Source organism: Rhinolophus hipposideros (genome assembly GCF_964194185.1).
Source record: "Rhinolophus hipposideros genome assembly, chromosome: 7".
NCBI lineage: Eukaryota > Metazoa > Chordata > Mammalia > Chiroptera > Rhinolophidae > Rhinolophus > Rhinolophus hipposideros.
The window spans coordinates 6502670-6517830 of NC_138053.1; the positions used below are offsets into that span (position 1 = coordinate 6502670).

The 15161-nt window shown below is 56.5% G+C and overlaps 1 protein-coding gene across 10 annotated transcripts in view; it reads right to left on the minus strand.

Annotated features, from left to right (window-relative positions):
- Window positions 1-15161, minus strand: part of GTF2IRD1 (GTF2I repeat domain containing 1) — a 100361-nt gene that overhangs the window by 58231 nt on the left and 26969 nt on the right. For all 10 annotated transcript variants that reach the window (XM_081053350.1, XM_081053347.1, XM_081053342.1 and 7 more), the window contains exons 2-8: window positions 11067-11195; window positions 9374-9515; window positions 6796-6951; window positions 4799-4982; window positions 3778-4088; window positions 2651-2740; window positions 891-974 (exon numbers count right to left, since the gene is read on the minus strand). In XM_081053350.1, the coding sequence (XP_080909476.1) occupies window positions 891-974; window positions 2651-2740; window positions 3778-4088; window positions 4799-4982; window positions 6796-6951; window positions 9374-9515; window positions 11067-11189 (1090 nt within the window). In that variant the 5' untranslated portion in view covers window positions 11190-11195. The remainder of the gene's footprint in view (window positions 1-890; window positions 975-2650; window positions 2741-3777; window positions 4089-4798; window positions 4983-6795; window positions 6952-9373; window positions 9516-11066; window positions 11196-15161) is intronic.

Below are 15161 nucleotides of genomic sequence, written 5' to 3' on the forward strand. Positions count from 1 at the left end.
TCCTCTGTCAGAGGAGAAAGCTCTGGGGTAGACCCCCTCTCTCCCCTCCCCGGCCCCATCCTGCAGACTTCCCCACAGTGGGGCTGCACAATTCAGGTGGAACTGAATGACATCTCACCTGCGTGGCCATCTCCGGCCAGGACCACACTGTGTCTGACCCTGAGTGGGGCTTACAGATGGAGCTTCATAAAGCCTGAGCAAGCCAGTGACAGCGAGTGAGGACTGCCAAGGAGACGAGGAGAACAGGTGCGGTGGGGGCGCCCAGATACCTCCGTCTCCCAGCCAACCAGTGGCTGCACTTTCTACTGGGCATGAAGCTTGGCCACACAGATGGCACACCTGTCCAGTTACCACCTGTGTTTGCTGCCCAGACTGCGGCGGGCTGACGTGTGCTCTGAGCCTGGCTCTGTCCTGGCCCTCATAGGGATAAGGCACATCAAGTGTGTGACGTGTAACAGACGAAAGCCTCAGGGCTTTGGGGGCCCAAGCTGAGTCTCAAAGAACAAGTAGGAGCTTGCTCCCAAATGATGCAAAGGGCATGCCCGGCAAAGGGCATGCCAGGCAGGAAACGGCGTGGTGCTGTGGGGAAGCTGCAAGCCTGTGAGGTCAATAGCCATTTTCCATCTGACAGCCTACCCTTGAGCTGCCTGCCTCCCGCAGGTGAGTGGAGCTCTGGGGCTCTGCCATCAGTCCCTCCCCTTGGAGAATGTGGAGGAGAAATATTGACACAACCCCCTCCCTCCCCAGAGAGGAGAGGACATTAGTGTTGACGGCGTGCGGGTGCCGGCATATGGCTCCTGCTGTCATGTTAGAGAACACAAGTGACGGCCACGTAATGAGATGCTCAGCACGGTGCTGGGGCCACACAGCCGGCCACGCCGCCCACTCACCATATCTGCTGTTAAACAGGATCTGCACACACTCCCGGAGCGTGTTGATGTCCTCGGTTTCCTTTATGAAGGCGTCCCACTTCTCTATCAAAACACAGGAGGTACAAGGGAGGGCCAGTTGGAGAGGGGACCTCATGGCCTGGCGACCTCGTGAGGAGCCCCCCGTTCCCCACTGCCCTGTGGACACTCCCAGCTGCGGTCGTGCCCCACAGACAGCCACGCTCTTCCCACAGCCCTGGGCCCTGGGCCTTCCTCTCCAGAGCCCCAGAGACGAGCCCCAGCCCTTCCACCCATTCCCACCTCGGACCCTGACACCCCAGCCTCCTCCACAAAGGAGCCCTACACAAATCCAGGGTACTCTGATGGTCTCCCCACCTGCTCTTCCCCACAGGCAGTGGATATCATGCAGGTTCAGCCTGTCCATCCTGGGCCCCTCCTGCCCCAGACAAGGAGGAGTTGGGAAGAACGTTCCCTCTGAGTAAGGAGAGGCTGAGTCCTGACCTCAAAGGCCAAACCCTCGTGCCTCATACACCTGGGGTCTCATCAGCCTCGGCCTTGTCAGCTTGCCTCAAACTCCCAGCCCTGATGGCCTATTCCATAAAACCAAAGCCTCTGCCTCAATTTAATATGAATAACAAGAGTGATCGTTTGGTTCATTATAACTATAAAAGTAACATCTTTAATTAAGAGCTTATCTGTGCTAAATACTTCATACATATAACATCCTACTGAATCCCTCAGGACAACCTTTAAACATAGATATTATTCCTATTTTTCAGAAGAGAAAACTGAGGCTCAGAGGGGCTGAGTATCTTGCCTGAGATTACCTAGCTAGTAGCCAGCGAGATTCTATTCCAGCTGGTACCCTTGCCCACCATGGCCTCCCATGACGCTGTTCCATCTGGATATCCAGGTCTTCTCTCTGCCAGGGATGGACCTTGTTTGGGGCAGTGAGGTCTCCATTTTGATCCCAGGGAACTAGGTTTTTCTGAAAGAACCTCTCACTGAAGGTGAGGCGGAGACCTCCACGAGGCAAAACTGCTGGAAAATCTTACTTCTCTTTTTGGTATAAATGAATCCCAAATTTTCCTGCTCTCAGTACTCTATGAAGTACTTTCAAAATCTGTCTATGTTTTTGATACTCCTTCCTTCAAGAGGTGGAGTTTAATTTCCCTCTCTCCCTTTGTGGACTGGATCAAGCTTCTGGCTTCTAATGCGTAAAAAACATGGCAGAAGTGACAGTGATTTCTGAGGCCATAAAAGACACGTGGCTTCCTCCTTACTCTCTCTCGGATCATTAACTTCAGGAAACCAGCTGCCATATTGTGAGGACACGCAAGCAGGCCTACAAAGGCCCACGTCATAAGGAATAGGCCTCTTGCCAGTAGCCACACCAGTGATCCCGGAAGTGGATCCTCCAGCCCCAGTCAGGCCTTCCGATGATCTCAGCCCCAGCCAACTTCCTGACAACAGCCTCATGAGACACCCTGAGCCAGAACCGCCCAGCTGAGCTGCTCCTGAATTCCTGACCCACAGAAACTATAAGGTAAAATGCTTGTTGTTTTAAGCTAAGTTTTCGGGCAATTTGTTACGTAGCAACACGTAACTATTACACTCTGGTTTTACTCACAAGTCCTTTGTGCAGAGCTGTCCTCCTTTCTCTCACCAAGAGCTGGTGGACACATTTCCATGTCAGTAAGCACCGCCCCCAGCCCTGGATCCCCACTCTGGTCAGGGTGCTGCCGTGGGCACTGTCCTACCTGACTTGTCATGGACGATGGAGAAGAGAATGCGCTTAGAGGCATGGACGTTCTGAATGAGAGGCCCACCGGATCCAGTGGGCTTCTGTCCTGGACAAGGGAGAGAAAGGTATAGGTTCGAGGGGGCCCTGAAGGGATCCACTGACCCGGCCTGAGTGCACAGGCATTAGCTCTGGGGTAACAGTCTCACCAACCAGGAACACCCCAGAACTGAGCCCTGTGATCATGAACTCTAGGCAAGTTCCCTGACCCGAGGCCTGAGGCATTCTTCAGCAGAGTCCGCTATCCAAATGGCAGACCAGGGAGGGCAGGATGTCTGAGGCCACTTTTTACAGGTGGAAACACTTTTTCAGCCCTAGTAAGTCCCATCCCCCTGCTCAGCCCACACATTTGTGTCTGTGTATGGTGTCCTTTTCCCCCCTCCTCATAATAACGATAGCAGTAAATTTAACTTATAAGCACCTACCACGTGCCAAGCATTGGATGAGTTTTAATACAGCAGTTCTCAAACTTGAGCATACATGGAACCACATGATGGGCTTGTCAATACTCAGATGGCTGGGCCCCGCCCCCAAAGCTTCAGATTCAGCAGGGCTGTGGTGGGGCCTGAGAAGGTACATTTCTAACATGCTCTGTCATTTTATCATAATGACCCTGCAAGGTAGGTACTACTGACATCTCCATTTTACAGATGAGGAAATTGAGGCTCAAAGAGGTAGAGATTTGTCCCAGGACACATAGCCACTAAGCAGAGAAGCCAGGATATGATTACAGGTCTTTCTCATACCCAGCTGTTCCTTCTCTGATGCTTCCAGACCCCTAATCCAATGGGTAGGTAATCGGTGCTCATTAAATGCATGTGACTGCCCAGCATGCTTACTCTCCATGGGCTCCTCCGGGAGTCCTCTCAGGTGTCTCTGGGTCCCAGGCTAAGGACAGTGTTGGCTCAGCGAAGGCCTGGGGTGTCACTGGGTCTACCTTAGGGCACATCTGTCCTGCAGAGCCTCTTGCCCCAATGTTCCTCCATCAGCCTGGGGAAGGCCTCACCACCCTGACTTGTCCTGGAAGGGGCCCTGCCTAGGTGACTTCAGTCCCAACCCCAGACTTGGGGGGCCCCAGCAGCTTACCACAGCAGTCAGGGAAGTCTTGGGCAGCGGGAGTCTTGGGCTCAGGCCCGGGCCGGCCGAGGCCCAGGTCGCTGGGGGCAAGTGGGCATGCCGGCGCCTCCTGCTTGAGCTCTCTCACGGCATGGTTGGGGAGTGTGGTACTGTACAGGAAGCTGGCCACAGAGGATGAGGTGGCAGTAGGGGGCAGGTCCTGGGGTGGCCCCTTCGTGGCCTGGCCATGCAGGCTACAGTCCCGAGAGCCCTTGGCTATCAGTGAGACACCATTCAGCTCTACCAGGGCCTTCGAGTCCCGCCCGCCATCCTCGAGTGGCCTAGGTGAAGGAGAGGACACATGATGGCTTCATACACATGTCCTGCGGCTGTATTCTTACGGCCCAGCCCCTCTGCCCGCCCTCTGCAGAACACAACAGCCTGTGAGGTACACAGGACAGGAACCAGTCCCATTTCATAGGTAGGGGTGCACGTCTGGGGCAGGGCTTGAGTGTCCAGGGCCACACAGCTGGGCCCCGGAGGATCCCAGCCCTGCCCCTCAGCCTGTGCCCCAGTCTACCAACTGTGTTCTTTCAGCTGCAGCTGATGGTCTCCCATCTCCAACTGCCTCCCTCTTCTTTCGGGATTGTGTACTGACGGTGGGGCCTGAGCTGCTGGCCCTCAGGCTGGCTTCCTTCCTCCACACTTTTGCATGGGCAGTTCCTGACATCTGGAGTGCTACTGGGGCTATTTGTTCCCCAACCAAGTGTTGTCCAGCCTCCTTACAACACAGAGGTGCCCTGGGAGGACTTCCATGACCAAACGCATGGCTCAGATCATGCCCCATGAGCTCACCGCCACCATCAGACTGGGAGCTTTTACAACCGGGGTCCCCTTTGGGGTCTGAAGTTTCCTCCCCTCTGGCTGGGTTAAGTGACCACAGGTGGCTGAGCCAGCATGGAAGCAGGCCACCCTCCGAACCTCTCCTGGCCCGGCCCTCATGGTAAAGCCACCAGGCCCTGGTCCACTCTCAGGCAGCTGCCTCACTCACCTCTTGAGCTTGAAGCGGATACGGTGGCTGTGCTCCAGTATAGCCATGAGGGCCTTGGGGTCATACTCAGCCGGCCTCCGGAAGGCCAGGCCCTCGGGCAGCCCCTGAACAGCCAGCAGCCCTGGCTCCCTGAGCAGCCTCTCATAGGGCAGTGGCACCACGCTGGCCCTTCCCAGGGCCTCGCCTGTGGGGGAGGGGGTTGAAGAGAGGGCCTAGTATGAGAAGGCAGCCAGGATGGGAAGGGGGCCAGGCATGCCCTATGTTGAATGACTCCCCCTGGTGCTGGTTTGCCAGAAACTGGACCCCATCGGCTCCTTAGCTGCAAACTTCACACAGAATAACCCCCACACGCAGGGAGTGGGGTGGGCAGGGTCTGAGGACAAGGCCCCATTGTCTGAGGGCTGGGGCTTCTCCATTGAGGGGGTCTCTGTTTCCCTTGCCTTTCTCTTCTCCACTCCAGGCATCTGGGTAGAGGGGAAAGTAGGCCCGGGGCTGTGGGCAGGAGGTGAGGAGGGGAGAGGGGTAGAGAGAGAAAAGAGGGCAGGAGAAAGACTGAAAAGAAAAAGCCATAGGGAGGAAGAAAGAAGAATGAGAGAGAGGCAGAGACAGTAAGGAAGACAGGAAGTAGAGAGGAAACAAAAAGAAGGGATTCAGAAAAAGAGTGAGGAGAGACAGACTGAGAAGATGGTATGAATGAGGGAAGGGGAGAGTAGAGGGGAGACTGGCTGAGGACCGAGGAAGTGGGATGGCCAAGGGGCCAGGGGTCAGGAACATCTGTTGTCTCCCCCATACTACAGCCCCCACCCAGAGGCAGAAAGAGGCACGTCACCTCCTTGCCACCTTATTCTGTCTGAGGTGGGGAAGGGGGGGCCAAGGCAGAGTGGGCAGGGGTGCAGGGGGCCCTAGGCACAAACCTTACAGCTGGCTAAAGTGTCTGCAGTAGCCCAGACAATCATGCATGAAAAGTCCTCCCCCCAGGACTTCTGGGCCCCCTATGACTCCTCGGCTTCCTTCTCCTGACATCTAAACATGAGTTTCCTCACAGACCTTTGCCGCATAGAACCAAAGGCTGAACAGGGAAAGGAATAAAGCAGGTCAGAGATAAATGAGGTGGGACCCTTAGGGACATTCCCAAGGTCACCTAGGGCATAAGAAGATCCCCACTGGGCCCTGAGACTCTGCAGCCTGAAACTTCCCAAGAAAAGCCAGGCCTGGACTTGGCTGACAGCCTTCACTCAGCCATTCAACAAACACCCTCTGAGCACCTGCTGTTGCTGGGCCCTGAACTGCAGGCTGGGGACAGCAGAAAAGGGCAGGCACAGTCCCTGCCAGTTGAGAGCAACTCGGCTAGTGAGGGGACAGGGCACAGTGGGTGCCCAGAGGAGACCCTAACCCGGTGTGTGGGGGGCTTCCTGGAACTGAGCCTTAGACAGTAATAGTGTCTAACATACAGAGGAGAAAGCAGTCCCAAAAGGCACAGAGGCACAAAGGCGAGGTATGAAATGAAGCCACAGTGCGCTGGAGAACAGGAAGTAGTTCTGTGAGGTGGGTCTGCACGGCTGGGGAGGTGGGAGGGAGTGAACTACGGTGGGCGCTTACGCTTACGCCACGCTGAGGGTGATGGGCATCCCTTGAAGGCGGTGGAGGGAAGAGCATGATCAGACTTGTGCTCTGGAAAGACACCCTTGGTCACAGGGTGGGTGGGCAGCAGGGAGCCAGCCTGGAGGTGCCAAGGCCAAAGCAGGCCTGGGGCCATTCCCAGGTGAGAGGTGGCAGTGACCAATGACAGGGCAGGGGCAGAGGGGACGGTGGTTCAGGAAACGGTGCTGAGTCAGAAAATCCATGCCTGGGGGTGCAGGAGGGCGGGGAGCAACGCCCTCACTCCTTGAGATTTTGCCCAGGGTGCACAATGTGGCAGGAGGGGGCCTCCTCAGCTGGGCAGAGACTGGGGCTCCCACCCGCCTAGGGGCCCCAAATGGAATGAGGAAGGATCTTACTATAAAGAACATCAAACACCTCCTCTACCATCTTCTGCAGAAGATACACGTCCGAGCCATGCTCCAGGGTAGACCGCGGGAAGTTGCGGCTGCCAACCTCGGCCCGAGGCAGCTTCTTGGGGTGCTCTGCCTCCGGCTCCTTCCACGGGGGCCCTCCTGTGGGACACAGAGTACGTGGGCCATGGTGAGCATCAGTTCACCACCTGTCCAGTAACCTGGGATGTCCCTGCCCCGTGCTGAGCCCAGAAGGTGGGCACCCAACACAAACTACAAATGAATGAATGAATGAATGAATGAATGAATAATTAATGAGTGAGCAAGCCCTGCCTCAACCTCAAGCTCCCTACCCAGGTCCAGGGCTGGTCATAGGGCTCGGGTCTCATTCCTGGTCACCTCTAACTTGCTGTGTGACCTTGGGCAAGTCCCTTCCCTCTCTGGGCCTTAGTCTGTGAGCTCTCATGGGAAACCAGCTGGCCTGGCTCAGAACAGGGTTCAACGAACGTCCATTCTATCCGCCCCTTTCTGTGCACTAAACTAACGCTCGGTCTTAACAAGCAAAGCCCCAGTTTTCTGCTCTGCCAAATGGGGACACAAAGGGGAACCTACCAGGAGCCCAAGAGGCTGCAAAGAGGCAGGTTCCTGCTAGGCTAGGCCAGGGTGAAGGCTTAGGAGTGTAAGTAAATCCTTGGGTGGGGAAGATGCTAAAAACAGTATTGAAAAGGGGACGAGAGGAGGACCTAGCGGCCCCCTCCCAGCTTGGAGCCTGCTCTCCTCCAGGGACCTTTGAAGCTTGAAATAAAGCAGCCGTGTTCCTGGTGCTATAAATAGTGGCTCTGCCTGGCTCTAGGAAGCCAGGTGCACCTTCCTCAGGCCCCAGGCTGGCTCCCAGCCTGGCCAACTGGGGGCCAAAGGACCCCGCCACTGCCCATCCTGCCCTGGCCCAGCCCCCACCGCACCTTGCAGAGGGTACAGGCTCTTAGGGCTGAGTGGGACCAGGGAATGGCCAAGGAAGCAGCTGGACCCCAGTAATATGTCCAATGCTGGGGGACAGCCTTCCCTGAAATGGCTAATCCTAGGGTCCAGGCCCGCGTGTAATGAAAATGCTAATAATGGTAAGACAGCAGCTGATGTTTACTGAGTGTCAACTAAGTGCCAGGCAGTGTTCCAAGTGCTTGCCGGGTGTTAATTCATTTAATCCTCAGACTGACCCATGAGAAGGTAGCACTGTCCTCCCCTTTCACAGATGAGGAAGTTGAGGCCCAGTAGGTAGCAGGGGGCAGAGCCAGGATGTGGTCCCAGGCATCTGACTCAAAGGCCTGCTCTGAGTCCCAAATTGTGGCTCAAAGGTCTGCTTCGATGCTGGCCTTCAGTGCTGGGGTCAGGCCCTAACCCTGCAGTACCTAGTCCACCAGAAAGGTGAAGCTGACCTCCCCCAGGCGATTGCTGCCAAGCTGGGACACCAGGCACAGATGGAAATTTAGGGTACGTGGCGTGGTGTGGGGAGCAAGCACAGCACAGGTGCAAGGGGTAAACAGGCCCAAATGGGGCCTGGGGCGGGAGTCTGGAGAGGCATCCGCTAGGCAGAGGAGAGCGTGAGGGCCTTCCAGATCCGGGAACAGCAGGACAAAGGCAGAGGTGAGAAGGGACACACAGGGCTGGTGAGCTAGCACTTGAGCACAGCGCAGCCAGGGTGAGTATAAGACACTAGAGGACAGAATGCAGAGGCACGGGCTGGGTTAGTGGGCCCTTAAGGCCCAGTGTTGAAGAGTTGGGGGCTTCAGAACGACCCCTCTGCCTCGGGGCTTCCGGCTCACAGCCCTGATTACTGATTTCTTCCAAGAGCAACCAGGACCCCCTGGCAGGACTCCCGGGAGTGCCCTGCTGAATCTCCCAGATTTTGAAGGGGCCGAGCAGAAAGAGCATGGGTTTTAGAACCAGAGGCCTGGCCTTGAATCCTGCCTCCATCTCCTGCCGGCTTTGTGTCCCTGGGGAAGTGCACCTCAGTTTCTCCTTTGTAAACCAGTGGTAACTGTGCTAAGCCTGCTGGGAAAAATAAACAGAACACCAGCACATGGCCCTGCCGCGGCACTATCACACCAACCACTCACACTAATCATGCACTTCCTACGTGCTGCTGGATGTGTCCCGAGTCTCTGTCCCCATGAGCCATCAGGAGGAGGCTCCAAGATTATGTGACTGTAACAATGACAGTGCCTCCCTCCTAAGACCGACGTCAGGACAAATTAGTGGGCATTGTGAAGGGTGTTGCACACAGCAGGCGCTCAGCAAGTACTACCTGGACAAGTGTGAGGGACGCATAGCAATTGGGCAACAACACTGGGCATCAGTGCCCCCTTCTGTCAGTGAGCGGATGGGGGTGGCTGGGTCTGGCTGGCCCTGGCGTTCGATCGACCGAGAGGCTGCTGTATGATTCCAACTAAAACTGGGGTCACCCTGATAACGCCACATCGGGAAGCTTGCACAGCCCTCTCCTGTCCAGGGCGTCCCCCGACACAGCCACGCTGGTGTTGCACTGGGGACCCAGTGCCCTGGCCCTCCAGAGCCCCGGGGTACTCACGGCAGAACCTGAGGAAGTCTGATTGCAGCTCCTTTCGTGCATTCAGGAACATTCTCCCCTTCTCGGTGCCCACCACAAAGGCGCTCTCATCGTGCACGGCGACACAGGCCACTTCCGCATTCAGCTTGGAGAGCGCTGAGCACTGCGGGGGGAGCAGGGGGTGTGAGCCAGGGAAGGTGTCCCATCCCAGGACACCTCCATGACAGCTCTGGGGGCGGGATGTGAGTTGCAGGGAGAGGTCTCTCCTCCAGCCTTCTCGGTCTTAGAATCTGCAGTGGGAATGGAGGAATGACCCTACCCGGTGAAGGCCCCAGGGCCGCGTCCTGTTCTGTTCACGGCAGCAGGCTAGCTACAGGGTCACTGGAGCCTCTGAAACACCCTCCAGACCAGTGCTGTCAGACAGAACTTCCTGCCATGATGGAAATGTCCTGTCTGCACTGTCCAGTACCGTGGCCACTGGCCACATGTGGCTATTGGGCACTTGAAGCTAGTGCAACTGAGCAACTGAATTGTTTATTTAATTTTAACTGGTTACAGTTTAAATGTCAATGGCCACCTGTGGCTATGGCTGTGGTGTTGGCCACCATTGCCCATGTTGGCTAGACTTCCACTACCAGCAAACTAACACTGCTGCAGGACCCAGGGCTGAGCTCCTGGGGCTCCCCGCCTCAGGAAGGCTGCCCTGCACAGGGGCGGGGTTGCACCCAGCCGCCTTCCCCAGGGGTGCCCACCACCTCTGGCCCAAACACCACCTAAACTGCCCTAGCGCCATCTACAACAGCAACAGAGTGGAAGGAGCCCCTTTGTCCTAGGGGAACTGAAGACTTTGCACCTGGAAATTCACTTTAAAAACTAGTCACGCCCAAGGGGCGGCTGGTTAGCTCAGTTGGTTAGAGCACGGTGCTCTTAACAAGGTTGCCGGTTCGATCCCCACATGGGTCACTGTGAGCTGCGCCCTCCACAACCAGACTGAAACAACTATCTGACTTGGAACGAATGGGTCCTGGAAAAACATAGCTAAATAAATAAAAGTTAAAAAAAAAAAAATGAGCACGACAGGTGTTTTAAAAAGAAAAAAAAACTGATCATGCCGTGTGACTTCACGCCCTCTTTGAATTTCAACTTCACCACCCTAAAATGCAGGGGTGCAGCTAACTGACACCAGACTTTTTTTTTTAACAGCTGCCTACCTTCTCCATCACAGAACTTTCCCGCAGGAAAAGGCTGGTGGGAAACGACATTATTATTTCTTCATTTGGGATAAAGGGCTACAGGCTTAGATATGCAGGCCGCGGTGCCCGAGGAGTGATTTATGAGATGCAGCCACAGGTCTTGCTGTAACATCGGGGATTACAGCTTTCTAATGAATCACGGCCACACATTATCTGCCAGGTGACCTGCTGGGAGGGAGACTTGTGACCGTGCCAGAGACTGGCCTGGAAAGGCAAGAGGTGATGCAACGAGGACAAGGGGAAGCAGACCAGAGCCAGCGTTTATTCCCAGGACTTCATTTTTACATACTCGGCCTCACTTACGCCTCCTGCCTCAACGTAGGCAGAGACCCTTGTTGCAGGTGGGGCCTCGGAGGCTCAGGTTGGAGAAGGCTGCTCTCAGTGGCAGAGCTGGGACTTGAGCTCTGGCTGCTTACAGAGCTGGGTGTGCCACCCCTCCAGGGGCAGGCAGGGGCACTCACCATGGAATCTAAGGCAGACACAAGGCTGGTGATGATCTCGTCTTTGCGGGTGAAGGCAGAGTGCCAGCGGTCAGGCCCGCAGCCATTGGCGGGAACGTCGCAGCGCTTCCCCAGCAAGGCCATGGTCGCCTGGATAGAGGACGGGAGGAGGCAGAGGTGGGTGTGGGCCACAGGGTGTGGCACATGTGGCAGCTGCCCACCCCAAACTGCTGGGCCCCTGGGCTGTCGCTACTGCGCAGGTGGGACAAATCAAAAGCTGGCCTTTTCTTTGCCTAAGTCTTATATGCAGGATGGAACCAGAGCCTTGACAGGCCTGGACATGCATCAGCTCGCACATAGCCCATATAGGAGTGGGTCAGATGGCAGGAGTGTGCCCCATAGCACGTCCCCCAAGTCTGCAGCCCCACAGCGGAGCCCAGGACCCCAGCCACCAACTCCTCCCATGCACAGTGCTCTGGCCATGGCCCTCTCTCGCTCACACACTCTCTGTGGCTCCTACTGCCCACATTAGCTCTTGACTCCTCAGCTTGGTTTTCAAGGTTCCTGGTCCAGATGCCCACGTTCCGGGCGTCTAAGCATGACAGCCCCCCAAACATGCCAACGTTCTTCATGGCTCCCCAGCTGTCACAGGTCCCATTCTCTCTGCGCTGAGCGCCTTCCCTGGCTGCTTTTAATTGTTGCCTCTGCTGGGGAGGAACCCCTCCCGCCCCACCCCCTGCCCTCTCCTGCCCGACTGGGTCAGGTGCCCTCACTGGCCCCCCACGTCCCAGAGCTCCTCCATCACAGCTCTGTATCAAGCCACGTGCTCCCCCCGATAAAGTCACTGCCCCGAAGCCTCCAAGTCCGTCCACTTTCTGGCCGTCAGGACTCGGTCTCAGAGGTGCAGAGGTTGCTTCATCTCAGACGAGGGTTTCTCCCCAGAAAGGACTTTGTCCCCTCTTCATGAAGCTCCTGGAGGAGAGCTGCATCTTCCCCCGTGCTGGGGTGGCCTCAGACCAGGTTCCCCCCGAACCCAACCAGGGTGACCTCAGGCAAGAAACAGGCCTGGTGTCCCTGCACCACCAGCCCTGCGTGGGTGCCCACGAGATACCAGTCAGCCTCTCTCGGTTCCTGTTCCAGCTGCCCCTCCCTTTCCAGTCCTCAGGAACCACGTCTCGGGGCCCACACAGGCTGCCCCAGCTCCTCACCAATCCAAGCAAAAGAGAAGGGAGAGGTCAGTAGGTTTCCCTCCATAGGCCCAGCCTCCACTCGTACTCTGTACACAGGCCCCACTTCAGGGGAGTGAGCAGGAGCAGGGCTGCAGGCCTCGGAGGGGGCCCGTAAATCCTGCCCTCGCTGCTTCCGGCCCATGGGGATGAAGGAGTCTGTGCACATAACCAGGGGCATGGTGGGGGGAGCACCGGGCAGGTGACAGCTGGGCCTGGCACCTTAAAGGGTGCCAAGCCTTGTACCACTGCAGCTGCCCCTGGACCGTACACTCTGTGAGGCCAGGGACCGGTGTGCCCGTCACCGCTGCACCCAGGGCCCAGCTCAGGGCCCGATGTGTAAGACAGAGCAAAGTAGTGTCGTCCAAACCGTGGACTGCGGCCTTTAAGTGGCTCATGAAATCGATGCCACAGAACAGCACATACCGGAGCTTGGCACATGTAACAAGGTGAGAAGTGTCCGACATCAGGTAAGGAAGCATTCAAAGGAAGTAGGGACGAAGCATTAGAGCTCGGCTCTGGCCTGTCCCGGCCCAAGCCTGCTCTTTGCTGTGGATAAATACTGATCTTAATCACTGGCCGGCCAGCAGTTGGCTAAAAGGTGTATTGGATTCACTTTAAATGTTTATAAAATTTATTTCTTCCCCCAGGTTGCAGTATTATAAAAGTTCAACACCCACAGTATTCAGGGCATGACAGGCCACGGAGAGACATGCGTCAAAGGGCGGCCAGGCACCATGGGCCAGGGCTTTCTGTGGCATGACCAGTTGAGGTCTGCTTAACTGGGGCGCTTCAAGGCTTGTCCCCTCCCCTCAGCCGCCCCTTGCCCACCAGTCCCTGAGCCATTCCCAGAAAGGCCTCTGGCTATTGGAGCCCAAATTCAATCAGGGCAAAGCAGGTCACCCCAGACGCCGCCAGCTCTTAATCCATTTAGGAAGGATTCAGGGAGACAGAGAGGGAGGGTGAGGGAGGCACGGAAGGAAGGCCGGGCTCCCTTGTCCTGGCCGTCTGGGCTCCTGGGACCCTCTGTGCTGAGCTGGAGCCTCAGGGAGCCCAGCCGTAGGCAGGTGTTTGGGGAAAATGGAGGGAGAAGGCCCTCCTGCCAAAGCCCAGGCCTCTGAGAGGGGGCAGTCTGCACATGGCTGGAGCTGCCGAGGGAGGGACGGGGGCAAGAACACTGAGCTGGGGGCCATGAGCCCCCAGGAGAGACCCAGGTGCAGGCCTGTCGGCCATGCTGATCAACCACCTAAACACTGTTTTCTCATTTGGAAGGCGGAACAAGTGCTAAACTGAAAATGAGGCAGGGAAGAAAATCACCCAACAAAACCCAAAACTCCATGGAATAGAGAGCACAAAGAGTGACCTGCAGCTCACCAGGAGGCAAGCACCCAAGCATAAGGAGGAGGAAAGTCCCTGGAGGAGGGGACAGTGAGAATGGAGGTACCAGCTGAAGCCATCACACGCTGGTACGCGGAGGGCTTGGAGCTAGGGGAGGGGCGAGGCTGGAGACGGCCAAGTGCTGCTGTGTCACCTGGGAGAGGACATCAGAAGTGACATCACAGGTGATACGTAGGTGTCTGGCTTCTGGCTTCTGGGGCACAAGTGGCCAAGAAACCCTCGGTGACAAGGGACTTCTAGCCACCCCTGACGCCTGGGGGCGCAAGGCCTGCAAGGGCCAAGAGTCAGGCAGGGAGACCGTGAGCGCCCTTCCCCTCCTCAAACACCTCCTGAGGCTGCCAGGGTGCCACACATTTGGTTTTCCTCCCACCTCCCAGGCACTGCCCTCCTGGCACTGCCTGCCAAATGCGGGCGCCCTCTTCTTCCCTGCCCAGCCCCCTCCCTTACTGCTAAGCAACCTCTTGACTTTATTAAACATTACCTATGTGTAGGTGACTTGATTTTTCTCTCACCTCCTCTCCGGAGATGTCACCTCCTGCCCGCCTCCACCTCTCTTCAACATCTAACAAATAATTCAAATGGAACAGGGCCCCGTGTTTCCCACTCACATTTGCTCCTTTCCGGTCATCCGCTTAGACTGAAACTGAGACCTCAGCCTGGAGTCCCTTCTCCCTCACTTCTAAAACATTCTGGGGCAAACGCACCCAAATCTGTCCACTCCTCGCCACCTGCCCACCCAGGCTACCATCCTCGCTTGCCTGTGCCCTGGCAATGGTCTCATCACTGCCCTCCCTGCCTCCACGGTCCCTTCCGCAAATGGCAGCCACAAAAATCTCATGTCACGCTCCTGCTTAGAGGCTTCTGGTGGCTTCCCACTGTCTGCAGAATGGAAAGCAACACCTCCCTGCACTGTAGGCCCAGGTCACAGGGGGCCTCATACTCGAGGTTCCTCGGGCGGAAGGCCGTTCCAGGCCATCTCCTCCCGCTCCCTCCTTGCCCCACCAGAGGCTTCCTTGACCACACAGCCACACTGGGAGCCCCACCCCGCACACTTGCTCCTCATCTCCTTTTATTTTCTTCATGGATCTGAAGCAACTTGTTCATGGGCTTCTTGCCTGATTTCCCCAACTAGAAATTGAGCTCTGGGAGGCCAGAGGCCATGCCTTCCGGGTTTACCGTATACCCACTGCCTCACACGCTACTTGGGTTTTCATGGGCACTCAACAAATATTCAAGGACTAACAAGTGTGACAGCAGGCCACTCGGGTGGGCGGGGCGCGACATTCGCAAGCTACAAAACAAAGAGTCGGACAACTTTTGGCTTGCCTGGCTCTCAGAAAAAAGGCAGCAATGTGGGAGATTGCAACTCTGGACGTAGCTGTTCCACAGAGGAACAACCCTGGAATTGAAAGTGAGGGAGGCTGCTGAGTCAGATAGGTGCTCCTCCAAGAGCGTTTCCAGGACCCACAGCATGGGCACACCTGGAGACACA